This window comes from Oncorhynchus gorbuscha, unplaced genomic scaffold, assembly GCF_021184085.1.
Source record: "Oncorhynchus gorbuscha isolate QuinsamMale2020 ecotype Even-year unplaced genomic scaffold, OgorEven_v1.0 Un_scaffold_1011, whole genome shotgun sequence".
In the NCBI taxonomy this organism is placed as follows: Eukaryota; Metazoa; Chordata; class Actinopteri; order Salmoniformes; family Salmonidae; genus Oncorhynchus; species Oncorhynchus gorbuscha.
This window is the reverse complement of record NW_025745925.1, coordinates 160,245-180,786: the sequence shown is the minus strand read 5'-3', so window position 1 is coordinate 180,786 and position 20,542 is coordinate 160,245. Positions and strand designations below refer to the sequence as shown.

Sequence of the window (20,542 nt, the reverse complement as noted above, 5' to 3'; positions counted from 1 at the left end):
TGTGTCCCGGTGTAGGGCAGTGTCATGACGTTGGCCTGGGGGTGTAGGGCAGTGTCATGACGTTGGCCTGGGGGTGAAGGGCAGTGTCATGACGTTGGCCTGGGGGTGTAGGGCAGTGTCATGACGTTGGCCTGTGTCCCGGTGAAGGGCAGTGTCATGACGTTGGCCTGTGTCCCGGTGAAGGGCAGTGTCATGACGTTGGCCTGGGGGTGTAGGGCAGTGTCATGACGTTGGCCTGGGGGTGTAGGGCAGTGTCATGACGTTGGCCTGGGGGTGAAGGGCAGTGTCATGACGTTGGCCTGTGTCCCGGTGAAGGGCAGTGTCATGACGTTGGCCTGTGTCCCGGTGAAGGGCAGTGTCATGACGTTGGCCTGGGGGTGTAGGGCAGTGTCATGACGTTGGCCTGGGGGTGTAGGGCAGTGTCATGACGTTGGCCTGTGTCCCGGTGAAGGGCAGTGTCATGACGTTGGCCTGTGTCCCGGTGAAGGGCAGTGTCATGACGTTGGCCTGGGGGTGTAGGGCAGTGTCATGACGTTGGCCTGGGGGTGTAGGGCAGTGTCATGACGTTGGCCTGGGGGTGTAGGGCAGTGTCATGACGTTGGCCTGTGTCCCGGTGTAGGGCAGTGTCATGACGTTGGCCTGGGGGTGTAGGGCAGTGTCATGACGTTGGCCTGTGTCCCGGTGTAGGGCAGTGTCATGACGTTGGCCTGGGGGTGTAGGGCAGTGTCATGACGTTGGCCTGGGGGTGTAGGGCAGTGTCATGACGTTGGCCTGGGGGTGTAGGGCAGTGTCATGACGTTGGCCTGGGGGTGTAGGGCAGTGTCATGACGTTGGCCTGGGGGTGTAGGGCAGTGTCATGACGTTGGCCTGGGGGTGTAGGGCAGTGTCATGACGTTGGCCTGGGGGTGTAGGGCAGTGTCATGACGTTGGCCTGGGGGTGTAGGGCAGTGTCATGACGTTGGCCTGTGTCCCGGTGAAGGGCAGTGTCATGACGTTGGCCTGTGTCCCGGTGAAGGGCAGTGTCATGACGTTGGCCTGGGGGTGTAGGGCAGTGTCATGACGTTGGCCTGGGGGTGTAGGGCAGTGTCATGACGTTGGCCTGTGTCCCGGTGAAGGGCAGTGTCATGACGTTGGCCTGTGTCCCGGTGAAGGGCAGTGTCATGACGTTGGCCTGGGGGTGTAGGGCAGTGTCATGACGTTGGCCTGGGGGTGTAGGGCAGTGTCATGACGTTGGCCTGTGTCCCGGTGTAGGGCAGTGTCATGACGTTGGCCTGGGGGTGTAGGGCAGTGTCATGACGTTGGCCTGTGTCCCGGTGTAGGGCAGTGTCATGACGTTGGCCTGGGGTGTAGGGCAGTGTCATGACGTTGGCCTGGGGGTGTAGGGCAGTGTCATGACGTTGGCCTGGGGGTGTAGGGCAGTGTCATGACGTTGGCCTGGGGGTGTAGGGCAGTGTCATGACGTTGGCCTGGGGGTGTAGGGCAGTGTCATGACGTTGGCCTGGGGTGTAGGGCAGTGTCATGACGTTGGCCTGGGGGTGTAGGGCAGTGTCATGACGTTGGCCTGGGGGTGTAGGGCAGTGTCATGACGTTGGCCTGGGGGTGTAGGGCAGTGTCATGACGTTGGCCTGGGGTGTAGGGCAGTGTCATGACGTTGGCCTGGGGGTGTAGGGCAGTGTCATGACGTTGGCCTGTGTCCCGGTGTAGGGCAGTGTCATGACGTTGGCCTGGGGGTGAAGGGCAGTGTCATGACGTTGGCCTGGGGGTGTAGGGCAGTGTCATGACGTTGGCCTGGGGGTGTAGGGCAGTGTCATGACGTTGGCCTGGGGGTGTAGGGCAGTGTCATGACGTTGGCCTGGGGGTGTAGGGCAGTGTCATGACGTTGGCCTGGGGGTGTAGGGCAGTGTCATGACGTTGGCCTGGGGGTGTAGAGCAGTGACATGACGTTGGCCTGTGTCCCGGTGTAGGGCAGTGTCATGACGTTGGCCTGGGGGTGTAGGGCAGTGTCATGACGTTGGCCTGGGGGTGTAGGGCAGTGTCATGACGTTGGCCTGTGTCCCGGTGTAGGGCAGTGTCATGACGTTGGCCTGGGGGTGTAGGGCAGTGTCATGACGTTGGCCTGGGGGTGTAGGGCAGTGTCATGACGTTGGCCTGGGGGTGTAGGGCAGTGTCATGACGTTGGCCTGTGTCCCGGTGTAGGGCAGTGTCATGACGTTGGCCTGGGGTGTAGGGCAGTGTCATGACGTTGGCCTGGGGGTGTAGGGCAGTGTCATGACGTTGGCCTGGGGGTGTAGGGCAGTGTCATGACGTTGGCCTGGGGGTGTAGGGCAGTGTCATGACGTTGGCCTGGGGGTGTAGGGCAGTGTCATGACGTTGGCCTGGGGTGTAGGGCGGTGTCATGACGTTGGCCTGGGGGTGTAGGGCAGTGTCATGACGTTGGCCTGGGGGTGTAGGGCAGTGTCATGACGTTGGCCTGGGGTGTAGGGCAGTGTCATGACGTTGGCCTGTGTCCCGGTGAAGGGCAGTGTCATGACGTTGGCCTGTGTCCCGGTGAAGGGCAGTGTCATGACGTTGGCCTGTGTCCCGGTGAAGGGCAGTGTCATGACGTTGGCCTGTGGGGTGAAGGGCAGTGTCATGACGTTGGCCTGGGGGTGTAGGGCAGTGTCATGACGTTGGCCTGGGGGTGTAGGGCAGTGTCATGACGTTGGCCTGGGGGTGTAGGGCAGTGTCATGACGTGGCCTGGCCTGGGGGTGTAGGGCAGTGTCATGACGTTGGCCTGTGTCCCGGTGAAGGGCAGTGTCATGACGTTGGCCTGGGGGTGTAGGGCAGTGTCATGACGTTGGCCTGTGTCCCGGTGAGGGCAGTGTCATGACGTTGGCCTGGGGGTGTAGGGCAGTGTCATGACGTTGGCCTGGGGGTGTAGGGCAGTGTCATGACGTTGGCCTGGGGGTGTAGGGCAGTGTCATGACGTTGGCCTGGGGGTGTAGGGCAGTGTCATGACGTTGGCCTGGGGGTGTAGGGCAGTGTCATGACGTTGGCCTGGGGGTGTAGGGCAGTGTCATGACGTTGGCCTGGGGTGTAGGGCAGTGTCATGACGTTGGCCTGGGGGTGTAGGGCAGTGTCATGACGTTGGCCTGGGGTGTAGGGCAGTGTCATGACGTTGGCCTGTGGGTGTAGGGCAGTGTCATGACGTTGGCCTGGGGGTGTAGGGCAGTGTCATGACGTTGGCCTGGGGGTGTAGGGCAGTGTCATGACGTTGGCCTGGGGGTGTAGGGCAGTGTCATGACGTTGGCCTGGGGGTGTAGGGCAGTGTCATCACGTTGGCCTGGGGGTGTAGGGCAGTGTCATCACGTTGGCCTGGGGGTGTAGGGCAGTGTCATGACGTTGGCCTGGGGGTGTAGGGCAGTGTCATGACGTTGGCCTGGGGGTGTAGGGCAGTGTCATGACGTTGGCCTGTGTCCCGGTGTAGGGCAGTGTCATGACGTTGGCCTGGGGGTGTAGGGCAGTGTCATGACGTTGGCCTGTGTCCCGGTGTAGGGCAGTGTCATGACGTTGGCCTGGGGGTGTAGGGCAGTGTCATGACGTTGGCCTGGGGGTGTAGGGCAGTGTCATGACGTTGGCCTGGGGGTGTAGGGCAGTGTCATGACGTTGGCCTGGGGGTGTAGGGCAGTGTCATGACGTTGGCCTGGGGGTGTAGGGCAGTGTCATGACGTTGGCCTGGGGGTGTAGGGCAGTGTCATGACGTTGGCCTGGGGTGTAGGGCAGTGTCATGACGTTGGCCTGGGGGTGTAGGGCAGTGTCATGACGTTGGCCTGGGGGTGTAGGGCAGTGTCATGACGTTGGCCTGGGGGTGTAGGGCAGTGTCATGACGTTGGCCTGGGGGTGTAGGGCAGTGTCATGACGTTGGCCTGGGGGTGTAGGGCAGTGTCATGACGTTGGCCTGGGGGTGTAGGGCAGTGTCATGACGTTGGCCTGGGGGTGTAGGGCAGTGTCATGACGTTGGCCTGGGGGTGTAGGGCAGTGTCATGACGTTGGCATGGGGGTGTAGGGCAGTGACATGACGTTGTGTGCTACAGTATTAACAGTCCACCTCTGTCCTGGTGCTGTGCGACAGTATAAACAGTCCACCTCTGTCCTGGTGCTGTGCGACAGTATAAACAGTCCACCTCTGTCCTGGTGCTGTGCGACAGTATAAACAGTCCACCTCTGTCCTGGTGCTGTGCGACAGTATAAACAGTCCACCTCTGTCCTGGTGCTGTGCGACAGTATAAACAGTCCACCTCTGTCCTGGTGCTGTGCGACAGTATAAACAGTCCACCACTGTCCTGGTGCTGTGCGACAGTATAAACAGTCCACCACTGTCCTGGTGCTGTGAGACAGTATAAACAGTCCACCTCTGTCCTGGTGCTGTGCGACAGTATAAACAGTCCCCCTCTGTCCTGGTGCTGTGCGACAGTATAAACAGTCCCCTCTGTCCTGGTGCTGTGCGACAGTATAAACAGTCCCCCTCTGTCCTGGTGCTGTGCGACAGTATAAACAGTCCCCCTCTGTCCTGGTGCTGTGCGACAGTATAAACAGTCCCCCTCTGTCCTGGTGCTGTGCGACAGTATAAACAGTCCCCCTCCGTCCTGATGCTGTGCGACAGTATAAACAGTCCCCCTCTGTCTCAGTGGGGAGTGCAGGAACTCAGGCTGGCCTGCTGGTGTAAGTCCCCAGTTACCCCACAGTGTGTGTGTGTGTGTGTGTGTGTGTGTGTGTGTGTGTGTGTGTGTGTGTGTGTGTGTGTGTATATATATATATGCCTGCCAACTAAGGGCTACTCCCCCTGTTCCAGCTCTTGCCAGAACAACCTTATTGGGTCATATGGTTCATACTGTTGACACACACACACACACACACACTTTCCATTTCTCAACTCATGTTCTCGGTGAGGGTAGGTCAGGAGAGTTCAACGGGAAGAAATATCAGGACTCCCCCGTGGCTAACCTGAAATATCCATACGCACACCAGCTAATGAAACGTCTACGGTCACAGACAAAAACACACAACTATCCCCTGCCCGAACCCTGGCCTCAAACCCTGTCACCCACAACTATCCCCTGACCGAACCCTGGCCTCAAACCCTGTCACCCACAACTATCCCCTGACCGAACCCTGGCCTCAAACCTTGGCCTCAAACCCTGTCACCCACAACTATCCCCTGACCGAACCCTGGCCTCAAACCCTGTCACCCACAACTATCCCCTGACCGAACCCTGGCCTCAAACCCTGTCACCCACAACTATCCCCTGACCGAACCCTGGCCTCAAACCCTGTCACCCACAACTATCCCCTGACCGAACCCTGGCCTCAAACCCTGTCACCCACAACTATCCCCTGACCGAACCCTGGCCTCAAACCCTGTCACCCACAACTATTCCCTGACCGAACCCTGGCCTCAAACCCTGTCACCCACAACTATCCCCTGACCGAACCCTGGCCTCAAACCCTGTCACCCACAACTTTCAACAGCCGCTTTCAACACCCTTCTCTCTCGTTTAGAGAAATAGGAGAACAATGTCCCGAAGACAGGGAATCTCATACTTTGCATTAACACACAGCTACACACAGCTTAAGAAAAAAATGTTTTCTGTCTTTTAATCAGCAGTCTTCGATAGAAACAGTCTTCTATACAAGACTAGAGCCTGGATATCTGAAACACGGTCTTCTTCTATACAAGACTAGAGCCTGGATATCTGAAACACAGCCTCCTATACAAGACTAGAGCCTGGATATCTGAAACACAGCCTCCTATACAAGACTAGAGCCTGGATATCTGAAACACAGCCTCCTATACAATACTAGAGCCTGGATATCTGAAACACGGTCTTCTTCTATACAAGACTAGAGCCTGGATATCTGAAACACAGCCTCCTATACAAGACTAGAGCCTGGATATCTGAAACACAGCCTCCTATACAATACTAGAGCCTGGATATCTGAAACACAGCCTCCTATACAAGACTAGAGCCTGGATATCTGAAACACGGTCTTCTTCTATACAAGACTAGAGCCTGGATATCTGAAACACAGCCTCCTATACAAGACTAGAGCCTGGATATCTGAAACACGGTCTTCTTCTATACAAGACTAGAGCCTGGATATCTGAAACACAGCCTCCTATACAATACTAGAGCCTGGATATCTGAAACACAGCCTCCTATACAAGACTAGAGCCTGGATATCTGAAACACGGTCTTCTTCTATACAAGACTAGAGCCTGGATATCTGAAACACAGCCTCCTATACAATACTAGAGCCTGGATATCTGAAACACAGCCTCCTATACAAGACTAGAGCCTGGATATCTGAAACACAGCCTCCTATACAAGACTAGAGCCTGGATATCTGAAACACAGCCTTCTTCTATACAAGACTAGAGCCTGGATATCTTTAGACTGAAAGGCAGCAGAACGGAGAAGGGTTTAGAGGTCTGACCCACAGGATAGACAACTAAAGGGTTAAACAGATTGTACACTTCAGATAATGCAGCCATGAGGAGATCATCTTACAGACGATGACAGGCTCCACTGCACCGTGGCTGAACCACATGGTGTGATTCTTCCCAGACTCAACATGTCAGAGGTCATGTAGCTGTAGGTACTAGTCACTGGTACAGACAGCAGTCCAGAACAGGCTGGTTCTGTCCGTGTGACCACTAGTCACTGGTACAGACAGCAGTCCAGAACAGGCTGGTTCTGTCCGTGTGACCACTAGTCACTGGTACAGACAGCAGTCCAGAACAGCCTGGTTCTGTCCGCGTGACCACTAGTCACTGGTACAGACAGCAGTCCAGAACAGCCTGGTTCTGTCCGCGTGACCACTAGTCACTGGTACAGACAGCAGTCCAGAACAGGCTGGTTCTGTCCAGTCATGATACTGTTACCATTTACCTAAACTCCAGAACAGCCTGGGGATCCAAAAGACTCAGTGTTTTTCCATGTGTTCTGGATAGTCAGTAGTTCCTGACCAGAACCTCAGTTTGGGCAGGAGAAGGTATCAGCACATTGAAGACACACTGCTGTGCACAGGGCTCCTATTCACACTCTTATCACATGGTGACCCTCATAGAGAGGAGGAGAATGGCTTCCTCATCGCGGCCTTACCGGACTGTGCTGTGTGTGTGTGTGTAAGGTCACTCAGGGAGAATGGTGACCCTCTTACCGGACTGTGGTGTGTGTGTGTGTGTAAGGTCACTCAGGGAGAATAGAGACCCTCTTACCTGACTGTGGTGTGTGTAAGGTCACTCAGGGAGAATAGAGACCCTCTTACCGGACTGTGCTGTGTGTGTGTGTGTAAGGTCACTCAGGGAGAATAGAGACCCTCTTACCTGACTGTGGTGTGTGTGTGTGTGTGTGTAAGGTCACTCAGGGAGAATAGAGACCCTCTTACCGGACTGTGCTGTGTGTGTGTGTGTGTGTAAGGTCACTCAGGGAGAATAGAGACCCTCTTACCGGACTGTGTGTGTGTGTGTGTGTGTGTAAGGTCACTCAGGGAGAATAGAGACCCTCTTACCTGACTGTGGTGTGTGTGTGTAAGGTCACTCAGGGAGAATAGAGACCCTCTTACCGGACTGTGCTGTGTGTGTGTGTGTGTGTAAGGTCACTCAGGGAGAATAGAGACCCTCTTACCTGACTGTGGTGTGTGTGTGTGTAAGGTCACTCAGGGAGAATAGAGACCCTCTTACCGGACTGTGCTGTGTGTGTGTGTGTGTGTAAGGTCACTCAGGGAGAATAGAGACCCTCTTACCGGACTGTGGTGTGTGTGTGTGTGTGTGTGTGTAAGGTCACTCAGGGAGAATAGAGACCCTCTTACCGGACTGTGCTGTGTGTGTGTGTGTGTGTAAGGTCACTCAGGGAGAATAGAGACCCTCTTACCTGACTGTGCTGTGTGTGTGTGTGTAAGGTCACTCAGGGAGAATAGAGACCCTCTTACCGGACTGTGCTGTGTGTGTGTGTGTACGGTCACTCAGGGAGAATAGAGACCCTCTTACCGGACTGTGCTGTGTGTGTGTGTGTAAGGTCACTCAGGGAGAATAGAGACCCTCTTACCGGACTGTGCTGTGTGTGTGTGTGTAAGGTCACTCAGGGAGAATAGAGACCCTCTTACCGGACTGTGCTGTGTGTGTGTGTGTAAGGTCACTCAGGGAGAATAGAGACCCTCTTACCTGACTGTGGTGTGTGTAAGGTCACTCAGGGAGAATGGTGACCCTCTTACCGGACTGTGCTGTGTGCTGTGTGCTGTGTGCGTTTGAGAGAGTGTATTAAGGTCACTCAGGGAGAATAGAGAGCCTCTTACCTGACTTTGGGTTACAGAGCACCGGGGGGCTGCTACTGAGGGTGGGACTGCTGCTATAGTAACCACTGCTGCCACAGCTGCTGCTCATACTGCTACGACGGATACCCACTATCATCTTGATCTCTTTAGTAGGACTCACTGAGAGAGGAGAGAGAGAGAGGCGAGGCAGAGAGAGAGAGGCGAGGCAGAGAGAGAGAGGCGAGGCAGAGAGAGAGAGGCGAGGCAGAGAGAGAGAGGCGAGGCAGAGAGAGAGAGAGAGAGAGAGAGAGAGGCGAGGCAGAGAGAGAGAGGCGAGGCAGAGAGAGAGAGAGAGAGAGAGGCGAGAGAGAGAGGCGAGGCAGAGAGAGAGAGGCGAGGCAGAGAGAGAGAGGCGAGAGAGGCGCGAGAGAGGCGAGAGAGACAGAGAGAGGCGAGAGAGACAGAGAGAGACAGAGAGAGGCGAGAGAGACAGAGAGAGACAGAGAGAGACAGAGAGAGGCGAGAGAGAGGCGAGAGAGACAGAGAGAGGCGAGAGAGACAGAGAGAGACAGAGAGGCGAGACAGAGAGAGAGGCGAGACAGAGAGGCGAGAGAGAGAGAGAGGCGAGAGAGAGAGAGAGGCGAGAGAGAGAGAGAGGCGAGAGAGAGGGAGGCGAGAGAGAGACAGAGAGGCGAGAGAGAGACAGAGAGAGACAGAGAGAGGAGAGAGAGAGAGAGGCGAGAGAGAGAGAGGCGAGAGAGAGAGAGGCGAGAGAGAGAGAGGCGAGAGAGAGAGAGGCGAGAGAGAGAGAGGCGAGAGAGAGAGAGGCGAGAGAGAGAGAGGCGAGAGAGAGAGAGAGACAGAGAGGCGAGAGAGAGAGAGGCGAGAGAGAGAGAGGCGAGGCAGAGAGAGAGGCGAGGCAGAGAGAGAGAGGCGAGGCAGAGAGAGAGAGGCGAGGCAGAGAGAGAGAGGCGAGGCAGAGAGAGAGAGGCGAGGCAGAGAGAGAGAGGCGAGGCAGAGAGAGAGAGGCGAGGCAGAGAGAGAGAGGCGAGAGAGACAGAGAGAGACAGAGAGAGGCGAGAGAGACAGAGAGAGACAGAGAGAGGCGCGAGAGAGACAGAGAGAGGCGCGAGAGAGGCGAGAGAGACAGAGAGAGACAGAGAGAGACAGAGAGAGGCGAGAGAGACAGAGAGAGGCGAGAGAGACAGAGAGAGACAGAGAGGCGAGACAGAGAGAGAGGCGAGACAGAGAGGCGAGAGAGAGAGAGAGGCGAGAGAGAGAGAGAGGCGAGAGAGAGAGAGAGGCGAGAGAGAGGGAGGCGAGAGAGAGAGAGAGGCGAGAGAGAGAGAGAGGCGAGAGAGGCGAGAGAGAGAGAGAGGCGAGAGAGAGAGAGAGGCGAGAGAGAGAGAGAGGCGAGAGAGAGAGAGAGGCGAGAGAGAGAGGCAAGAGAGAGAGGCAAGAGAGAGAGAGAGAGGCGAGAGAGAGAGAGAGAGAGAGAGAGGCGAGAGAGAGAGGCGAGAGAGAGAGAGAGGCGAGAGAGGCGAGAGAGAGAGAGGCGAGAGAGGCAAGAGAGAGACAGAGAGAGAGAGAGAGAACGAGCGAATGTCCTTTATTCATTAGCACATTTTCCCCCTTGATGTCATCAAAAACAAATGAAGGTCTGAGAGACTTTTTATCCCAATTCAACATTTTGTTTCTTTTCAGAGCGAAACACTAATTATGTCCCAAATGGAGCCCTATTCTCTATACAGTGCACTACTTGGGACCAGAGCCTTATGGGTCCTAGTCAATAGTAGTGCACTAAAGGGAAAAGGACTGTGTAAAAGCAGTGTTGCTGTCGTCAGAGGTTTGAGTTGTTAGTTGTGAAAGGATGTGTAGGTGTGTCTAATCACTCTTTCCATGTAAGCTCTATATTGCCTCCATAAAGCAGGACGCCTCTAGACTGTGGCAGGTGGTGGAGCAAAGTCTAAAGAACCATGTCATTGTGCATCAGTGCTCTGCAATATCCTGCAGAACGTAGAGAACCCTGCAGAACATAGAGAGCCTTGCAGAACATAGAGAGCCTTGCAGAACATAGAGAGCCCTGCAGAACGTAGAGAACCCTGCAGAACGTAGAGAACCCTGCAGAACGTAGAGAGCCTTGCAGAACGTAGAGAACCCTGCAGAACGTAGAGAACCCTGCAGAACGTAGAGAACCCTGCAGAACGTAGAGAACCCTGAATCCTGCTGAACATAGAAAATGAAAGATGTATAAAACTTATTGTTGCATCTATGTGTAGTGCTTATGAACATGTTATGAAGTCTCTATAAAGCCACAGTTTCTTTAACTAGAGAGCCTGTTGTCCATGTATTAGTGTGGCACCGTGACATTCAGCTTTAAAACCCGACCGTGTTAATAGCATCATAGGGACGGCAGGTAGACTAGTGGTTAGAATGGAGGGGCGGCAGGTCACCTAGTGGTTAGAGTGGAGGGGCGGCAGGTCACCTAGTGGTTAGAGTGTAGGGGCAGGCAGGTAGACTAGTGGTTAGAGTGTAGGGGCAGGCAGGTAAGGGTTATAGTGGGATTCGGCCCCAGTCTGACTGACAGTAGATAATGTGGGTACAACAACTCCTGATGTATAAAGGGCTTTATTGCTACATTTGATTGCTAGACATTGAGGTTTACCAGATAGGAAGCTGGTGTTGCTTCCCTCTGGGTTCTGTTTGCGGAGACAGAAGGGGCTGTCATGGCTCTCTGGGATGGTACGACAGCGTTCGTTCAGCAGCTCCATCAGACGTCGTCTCCTTCGGAAGTTCAGTCTGAACTGGTACAGCAGCCCTCCATCCACAAAGTGGTGCTTGTTGGTCACTGTCAGGGAGAAACACAGAACAAAACGATTGTTGAGGATCGTTCAGTTACTGTTTCATATAACTGACTGTAAATCCTGGTAACCTACAGTTACTAACTGTAAATCCTGGTAACCTACAGTTACTAACTGTAAATCCTGTTAACCTACAGTTACTAACTGTAAATCCTGTTAACCTACAGTTACTAACTGTAAATCCTGTTAACCTACAGTTACTAACTGTAAATCCTGTTAACCTACAGTTACTAACTGTAAATCCTGTTAACCTACAGTTACTAACTGTAAATCCTGTTAACCTACAGTTACTAACTGTAAATCCTGTTAACCTACAGTTACTAACTGTAAATCCTGTTAACCTACAGTTACTAACTGTAAATCCTGTTAACCTACAGTTACTAACTGTAAATCCTGTTAACCTACAGTTACTAACTGTAAATCCTGTTAACCTACAGTTACTAACTGTAAATCCTGTTAACCTACAGTTACTAACTGTAAATCCTGTTAACCTACAGTTACTAACTGTAAATCCTGTTAACCTACAGTTACTAACTGTAAATCCTGTTAACCTACAGTTACTAACTGTAAATCCTGTTAACCTACAGTTACTAACTGTAAATCCTGTTAACCTACAGTAACTAACTGTAAATCCTGTTAACTACAGTAACTGACTGTAAATCCTGTTAACTACAGTAACTGACTGTAAATCCTGTTAACTACAGTAACTGACTGTAAATCCTGGTAACTACAGTAACTGACTGTAAATCCTGGTAACTACAGTAACTAACTGTAAATCCTGTTAACTACAGTAACTAACGGTAAATCCTGGTAACTATAGAACAGAAGGTAGTTCAGTTCCAAATCCTGTAACTCTTCAAATTATTCCATTCAGACAGAACACCTCTGATGGTGCCTCCAATGCCAGTAATCAGCTAAGTCTCTTAGGGTTGGACACAAACACACACTCTCCCGCTCTAAGCTTGGGCCGTCATTGTGCCAACACTCTCACTTGGCTAACACTCAGTACAGGGGGAGGCTCTGAATGCCCCTTAAAATCCCCAAATCCCTTGAAAGACATAAAACCAACTCTGACTGACTAAAGCCATCCAGGAACCAAAATCTGACTGTCACTTGTGTAACTAAGCTATAAAGCCTGCATAACTGTGCCAAGGGTTAGGACTCAGGATTTAAAGGAACACTCCACCCAAAAATAATATTTTGGTATTTATTTCATTAGTCCATTGTTGATATAGTCTCAAAATGTTAGTATCAATCAAGTTAAGATTTACTAGTCAGACTTACTAGTCTGGTTATGGATGAATCTTGTGATGCTTTAAAGCTGCTGTTGTGACTGTACGAAGTGGTTTTGATCCTGTGGTTTATAGTGATGGATTGTCCTGTCTGGCGTCATTAAATGAGGACTACGGAAATATTCCTCATCTGCAGTTTGTGTTTGTTTTTTTTTTATCCCAGGAGAAAGTTCTCTCCTGACGTTGGTAGTGAGACAGTCCAATGCAATTCCCCCAGTCTAAAAACATCGCAGTTACCAAAGACACATTTCAGCAATACAAAAAGTTCACAATGATTCAATCAATATTCCAAGCAGTCAAGATGGCGTAGCAGTCAAAGATGGCGTAGCAGTCAAAGATGGCGTAGCAGTCAAAGATGGCGTAGCAGTCAAAGATGGCGTAGCAGTCAAAGATGGCGTAGCAGTCAAAGATGGCGTAGCAGTCAAAGATGGCGTAGCAGTCAAAGATGGCGTAGCAGTCAAAGATGGCGTAGCAGTCAAAGATGGCGTAGCAGTCAAAGATGGCGTAGCAGTCAAAGATGGCGTAGGGCGTAGCAGTCAAGATGGCGTAGCAGTCAAAGATGGCGTAGCAGTCAAAGATGGCGTAGCAGTCAAGATGGATTAAAAAGGGGGTTGATTGTGTGTATTCAGAAAGCTTGTTGCCATGGTGTTGATTATTGTAATTCAAATATCATTGAACCAAAACAACAACATGTTCTGTGACTCTTGGTTATGTTCATTCATTCACCCATTGACTCGGTTGCACATGGTGTTGAGCCACAAAGATCAAATCACCAGCTCTCTGTGTGAGTCTATCAACCAGGAATGCAGTGATTGTGTGGGACAACTGAACCAAAACAACCCACAATGTGGATCCATCCAGGCAGGACTGCTATTGTTCTACAGTTCAGACATTTAAAGTATGCAGTGTGTGTGTGTGCGTAAGCTGTCGTGTGCGTGCATGCATGTGTGTGTGTGTGTGTATTGTTATGATGTGGGGGAAGGGGAGTGTTAGGACATAGACAAACGCACTACCATGGAACACTTCCACACTCCAACCCCAGGTGGCAGCACCACCCGGGTCACGGCTGGGTTCTGCCAAGCAGCCTTGATTATTCCTCAGGAGCGAGCGATCAAGTTGATTCTGAGAGGAGGCCAGAAGCCTTTTTGTGTTTACATTTATTTTGGGTCACCACTTTGAACAAAGACTAATCTGCTTGGACTGACCGACCAAGGGACTGAGCTGGCCCTGGAGCGAAGGTAAGTTTGCCATCTCCTGGGGACATGTACATACAACACAGTCCTCATACGCCGATTTCTCACATAGGCCTATCTACGTGGTCTGTAACCGAAGACCCCTAGACATCACGAGTGCCATTTTCTCACGTCAGACAGCGTCACTCCTCCGCGACACTAGTCCCTCATCCGTTTTGTCTTGTAGGTCGTGGAACTCATATTCAAATAGGAATATAGCGCAACCCGCCATTCAAAAAACAGATTCGATTGGATTCAGGTCTGGACTTTGACTTGGCCATTCTAACACCTGGATATGTTTATTTTTGAACCATTCCAGTGTAGATTTTGCTTTATGTTTTGGATCATTGTCTTGTTGGAAGACAAATCTCCGTCCCAGTCTCAGGTCTTTTGCAGACACCCATCAGGTTCTCTTCCAGAATGGTCCTGTATTTGGCTCCATTCATCTTCCCATCAATTTTAACCATCTTCCCTGTCCCTGCTGAAGAAAAGCAGGCCCAAACCATGATGCTGCCACCACCATGTTTGACAGTGGGGATGGTGTGTTCAGAGTGTTGCTTTTACGCCAAACATAACGTTTTGCATTGTTGCCAAAAAGTTCAATTTTTGTATCATCTGACCAGAGCACCTTCTTCCACATGTTTGGTGTGTCTCCCAGGTGGCTTGTGGCAAACTTTAAACAACACTTTTTATGGATATCTTTAAGAAATGGCTTTCTTCTTGCCACTCTTCCATAAAGGCCAGATTTGTGCAATATACGACTGATTGTTGTCCTATGGACAGAGTCTCCCACCTCAGCTGTACATCTCTGCAGTTCATCCAGGGTGATCATGGGCCTCTTGGCTGCATCTCTAATCAGTCTTCTCCTTGTATGAGCTGAAAGTTTAGAGGGACGGCCAGGTCTTGGTAGATTTGCAGTGGTCTGATACTCCTTCCATTTCAATATTATCGCTTGCACAGTGCTCCTTGGGATGTTTAAAGCTTGTGAAATCTTTTTGTATCCAAATCCGGCTTTAAACTTCTTCACAACAGTATCTCGGACCTGCCTGGTGTGTTCCTTGTTCTTCATGATGCTCTCTGCGCTTTTAACGGACCTCTGAGAATATCACAGTGCAGGTGCATTTATACGGAGACTTGATTACACACAGGTGGATTGTATTTATCATCATTAGTCATTTAGGTCAACATTGGATCATTCACAGATCCTCACTGAACTTCTGGAGAGAGTTTGCTGCACTGAAAGTAAAGGGGCTGAATAATTTTGCACGCCCAATTTTTCAGTTTTTGTTTTGTTAAAAAAGTTTGAAATATCCAATAAATGTTGTTCCACTTCATGATTGTGTCCCACTTGTTGTTGATTCTTCACAAAAAATACAGTTTTATATCTTTATGTTTGAAGCCTGAAATGTGGCAAAAGGTCGCAAAGTTCAAGGGGGCCGAATACTTTCGCAAGGCACTGTAGGCAGAAAAACTAACGAGCTAAATTATTACAAACGTTGACAGTGATTTAATAGTTTAAAACAAACCGGTGGCCATCTCCTACACGCTGTGTAGTCAACTATTATAGCTAGCTAGCTTACTGACATAGCTAGTCAGCTAGCTCTTCCTTCACTGACATAAAAAGCTTGCTTAGCCTGTTTAAATGACCCTGAAGATGTAGACATGGAGGCCCACAATGAAGAGGAACTGACTTATCAAAAATCTTGGATCTTGGATCAGCATGTTTCTCCATGATTGTAATTTTAGGTCAGCAGATGACAGCACAGCAGATGACTCGTGAGACTACTGCAATGGCTCGTGGCAGAAGAACAGCTACTTTCATGAAAACTCATAATAACGTTAGCGTTACTTGCTACAGTAGCTTGCTAGCTAGCTTTTGTTGGAAGATTTTAACATTGTGTGTGTGCAGCACTACGTAGATAGCTGGTTGGTTAGAAGCATAGTTTCAGTCAAAGATCATTTCAGTGACTGGCTCGATTGTTTTATGCTAGTTTTCGTGCCCATGGTCAAACTTCAGAAATACTGCTCAGTGAAGCACAATAATCATTAGCTAGATGTCAAATGTGGCTACTAAGACTTGATCACAAAAAATACAAAAAAAGACACAATCACTGTTTTAGCTAAGATTCATTCAGACAGTTTTGAGGCAGGAATGGAGTTCAGCAGACGATGTCTCCTTGGTAATATTTTCTAATGTCATGGCAACCCATCGTAGCCGGTCTACTTCTGATCCATCCCATTATCCTTTGCGAGATACGAGACAGATCAGTGCAGGAGGAATCTGATGATGGATACTTATTGGTTTCGTACCAGTCTGGTCTGTGCCAGCGGAGGTACCAGTCTGGTCTGTGCCAGCGGAGGCACCAGTCTGGTCTGTGCCAGCTGAGGGACCAGTCTGGTCTGTGCCAGCGGAGGCACCAGTCTGGTCTGTGCCAGCGGAGGCACCAGTCTGGTCTGTGCCAGCGGAGGCACCAGTCTGGTCTGTGCCAGCGGAGGCACCAGTCTGGTCTGTGCCAGCGGAGGTACCAGTCTGGTCTGTGCCAGCGGAGGTACCAGTCTGGTCTGTGCCAGCGGAGGTACCAGTCTGGTCTGTGCCAGCGGAGGTACCAGTCTGGTCTGTGCCAGCGGAGGTACCAGTCTGGTCTGTGCCAGCGGAGGTACCAGTCTGGTCTGTGCCAGCTAAGGTACCAGTCTGGTCTGTGCCAGCTAAGGTACCAGTCTGGTCTGTGCCAGCTAAGGTACCAGTCTGGTCTGTGCCAGCTAAGGTACCAGTCTGGTCTGTGCCAGCTAAGGTACCAGTCTGGTCTGTGCCAGTGGAGGAGAGGAATGCAGACAGAGGCAGGGTAAGAGCCACAGGCAGGGTGGTGAGTGGTGGGTGTGAACCCAGCAGTGATGCAGTCTCTCTGGGGTTAGAGCCCTGCTCTCTGTTCCCTGGTTAGCCCATTGTCCAGGGCCCGAGAAGAGCACACTTGAAACAGACACGCTCTGCACTACACAGCTCAGCACACTGGGAACAGACACACTCTGCACTACACAGCTCAGCACACTGGAAACAGACACTCTCTGCACTACAAAGCTCAGCACACTGGGAACAGACACTCTCTGCACTACAAAACTCAGCACACTGGGAACAGACACACTCTGCACTACACAGCCCAGCACACTGGGAACAGACACACTCTGCACTACACAGCCCAGCACACTGGGAACAGACACTCTCTGCACTACAAAGCTCAGCACACTGGGAACAGACACTCTCTGCACTACACAGCCCAGCACACTGGGAACAGACACACTCTGCACTACACAGCTCAGCACACTGGGAACAGACACACTCTGCACTACACAGCCCAGCACACTGGGAACAGACACTCTCTGCACTACAAAGCTCAGCACACTGGGAACAGACACTCTCTGCACTACACAGCCCAGCACACTGGGAACAGACACACTCTGCACTACACAGCCCAGCACACTGGGAACAGACACACTCTGCACTACACAGCTCAGCACACTGGGAACAGACACACTCTGCACTACACAGCCCAGCACACTGGGAACAGACACACTCTGCACTACACAGCCCAGCACACTGGGAACAGACACACTCTGCACTACACAGCCCAGCACACTGGGAACAGACACACTCTGCACTACACAGCCCCAGCACACTGGGAACAGACACACTCTGCACTACACAGCCCAGCACACTGGGAACAGATTGTATCTCAGAGCCTGTACTGAGCCAGCAGGCAGTACCCACACAGCACCATCCTGCTGCTGGCTTGTCTCTGATGACAGATAAGCAGGGTTGGGCCGCTCCGAGGATGGGAGACCATGACGACAAGGTGACCATGACGACAAGGTGACCATGACGACAAGGTGAACAGTACATGGGACTGATTCTGCAGAGGAGGTTGACTGGCTCAGTAATAGAGACAGGTGATCCTGCAGAAAGAGGAGGTTGACTGGCTCAGTAATGGAGACAGGTGATCCTGTAGAAAGAGGAGGTTGACTGGCTCAGTAATAGAGACAGGTGATCCTGCAGAAAGAGGAGGTTGACTGGCTCAGTAATGGAGACAGGTGATCCTGTAGAAAGAGGAGGTTGACTGGCTCAGTAATAGAGACAGGTGATCCTGTAGAAAGAGCAGGTTGACTGGCTCAGTAATAGACAGGTGATCCTGTAGAAAGGAGAGGTTGACTGGCTCAGTAATAGAGACAGGTGATCCTGTAGAAAGAGGAGGTTGACTGGCTCAGTAATAGACAGGTGATCCTGTAGAAAGGAGAGGTTGAATGGCTCAGTAATAGAGACAGGTGATCCTGTAGAAAGGGGAGGTTGACTGGCTCAGTAATAGACAGGTGATCCTGTAGAAATGGGAGGTTGACTGGCTCAGTAATGGAGACAGGTGATCCTGTAGAAAGAAGAGGTTGACTGGCTCAGTAGAGACAGGTGATCCTGTAGAAAGAGGAGGTTGACTGGCTCAGTAGCAGCTCTACTTCCTGCTGTATTTTAGTCTGTCTGTCACACAGAGGAAGCCCAGTACCAGCAGCAGCCTGGGTAGAGGACAGAGAGTAGGACAGAGAGCGTCTAGTGGGTGTGCACGTGACATTGGTATGCCGCGCGGGTGTGCAACACATGCTACCGGTGGGTGTGTATCTGGGTTGATGATTGTGTGGGCTGTGTGTGTGTGTGTGTGTGTATCTGGGTCGATGATTGTGTGTGCTGTATGTGTGTATCTAGGTCGGATCACACACACCGTTGTCCAGAGGTGAGCAGCTGATCTCGGCCGGGAACACCCTGGCCAGAGACCAGAGGCATGACGTCCCCCCCCCCCACCCCCACCCCCAGTGGAACCACCTCTCAGACTCAGGGACATTCACTCTGTAGCCATGCAGGTGGCCATGCCCTGTACATGAGTAACTGGTGTGACTTCCTGCTTTTAACTCCTAGCGCAGCGAAGGACCTATTGGAGATGTGATTCACCTCGTCACTGTTCTACTGGACTAAATGACAATGACTGTACTGTTACTATACAGAGATGAATTCCACCAGGCCTGATAAGAACACTTTCACCCTGTTCCTCCCTACTCCTGACCTCGGCAAACAGACCACAGCTGACCTCTGACGAAAGAGAGAGAGAGACTAACAGACTAACAGTCATGTCACTGTGACAACACCAGTCCTTTTCAGCCAGTCATGTGATCCAGACCAGGGCACATAATAAAATGGCACCCTATTCCTTATGCTAGTTTTGACCAGAGCCCTGTGCCGGTCATTTGAGGATCATGGGTCAGGAAGCGCACGTTTCAAGCAGATAAATGTGTTTAATTATGAAACTGGTCGTGAGATAAAACCATATCCAAAGTTAACTCAATCTTCTGTGAATCTGAAATACTGGGAGCCAAATAAACACAAGTCTCTGCTAAACTTCCAAAACGTGTCTGGTCTTATCCTTGTAGGGACACTGAAATCCTCACAATGACAGTAAAACAAGGACAATTTGGACACGTGTGGACGTTTTAGGCTTAAGGGGTTAGGTTTACAATTAGGGTTAGGAATTAAAGGGTTTAGGGTTATCAAAAATACACTTTTGAATGGAAATCAATTGTTTTGTGCCAACAAGAATAGTAAAATAAACGTGTGTGTGTGTGTGTGTGTGTGTGTGTGTGTGTGTGTGTGTGTGTGTGAGAAACAGGACAGATCCAATCCAAGTGGGTGATGATGATGATACCAGCAGGCCTTTGATCACAGAGTGATCCCTGTCTGACCAGAGAAGACGCCGTGTTCCCTGACTAAAATAGGATCCTTACAGCCCTTTGGAAGGGAGGACCCAATGTGACAGCCCACCATGTGTGAACATCAACACTCCCACGTCTCCTCTTTCACCTAGCAAAGTCAACTTGGAAATGACAGCGCCCATAGAATTCAATCGAAGCAACTGACAACAGTGCAAAATGTTATTACCACGATAGGTAATTATTGTGTAATTACCGTTTGACCATATTACTATGTATCAGTGAACACCAGGAAGGGCTAAATAGTAGACGAAGACGAGTAGAAGAAAGTACAGCATTCAGCTTTCACAACTGCTTCTTCAAAAATGGCCTATAATTACATTCGCTTGGGGAAGTGGTTCCCAAACGGCAGGACTAACCCTACTCAGGACTCAGAGATATGTCATTTCATCAGTGTGATAGGTGGGGTACTGACCGTGACCTTATGTTAGTTGGGATGTCTCAAAAAATACAAAAATATCAAAATAACAAAATCAGACCGAGGATGAAAACGCTCCTTCCACTCACCATGCTGCATGATCCCGTGTTCTAGAAGCCTCCGTCCAAGATGCTCCGCCTCCTCTCGGGTCGCCATCTCTCCCTCCGCCAGCAGCCAATCAACGAGCTCAGAGGCCACCAGCGTCCGTTCAAACGTCTCACCCTCTTCTTCCCGAGTCGCTAGGATGGACGTCTCCGTGTTCATCATCAGCCTGTTGAGAAGGACAGGTTTATAACACCTGTTGGTTTAGACAGACTACTTTATACGATGTGTTGAGAAGGACAGGTTTATAACACCTGTTGTTTTAGACAGACTACTTTATACGATGTGTTGAGAAGGACAGGTTTATAACACACCTGTTGGTTTAGACAGACTACTTTATACGATGTGTTGAGAAGGACAGGTTTATAACACCTGTTGTTTTAGACAGACTACTTTATACGATGTGTTGAGAAGGACAGGTTTATAACACCTGTTGTTTTAGACAGACTACTTTATACGATGTGTTGAGAAGGACAGGTTTATAACACCTGTTGTTTTAGACAGACTACTTTATACGATGTGTTGAGAAGGACAGGTTTATAACACCT

General features: G+C 50.9%; 1 protein-coding gene across 2 annotated transcripts in view; it reads right to left on the bottom strand.

Annotated features, from left to right (window-relative positions):
• The window catches only part of LOC124020987 (DEP domain-containing mTOR-interacting protein-like), a 63,585-nt gene that overhangs the window by 19,947 nt on the left and 23,096 nt on the right, over nucleotides 1–20,542 (bottom strand). For both annotated transcript variants that reach the window (XM_046336306.1, XM_046336305.1), the window contains exons 6-8: nucleotides 19,982–20,163; nucleotides 10,959–11,141; nucleotides 8,336–8,473 (exon numbers count right to left, since the gene is read on the bottom strand). In XM_046336306.1, coding sequence (XP_046192262.1) covers nucleotides 8,336–8,473; nucleotides 10,959–11,141; nucleotides 19,982–20,163 — 503 coding nt within the window. The remainder of the gene's footprint in view (nucleotides 1–8,335; nucleotides 8,474–10,958; nucleotides 11,142–19,981; nucleotides 20,164–20,542) is intronic.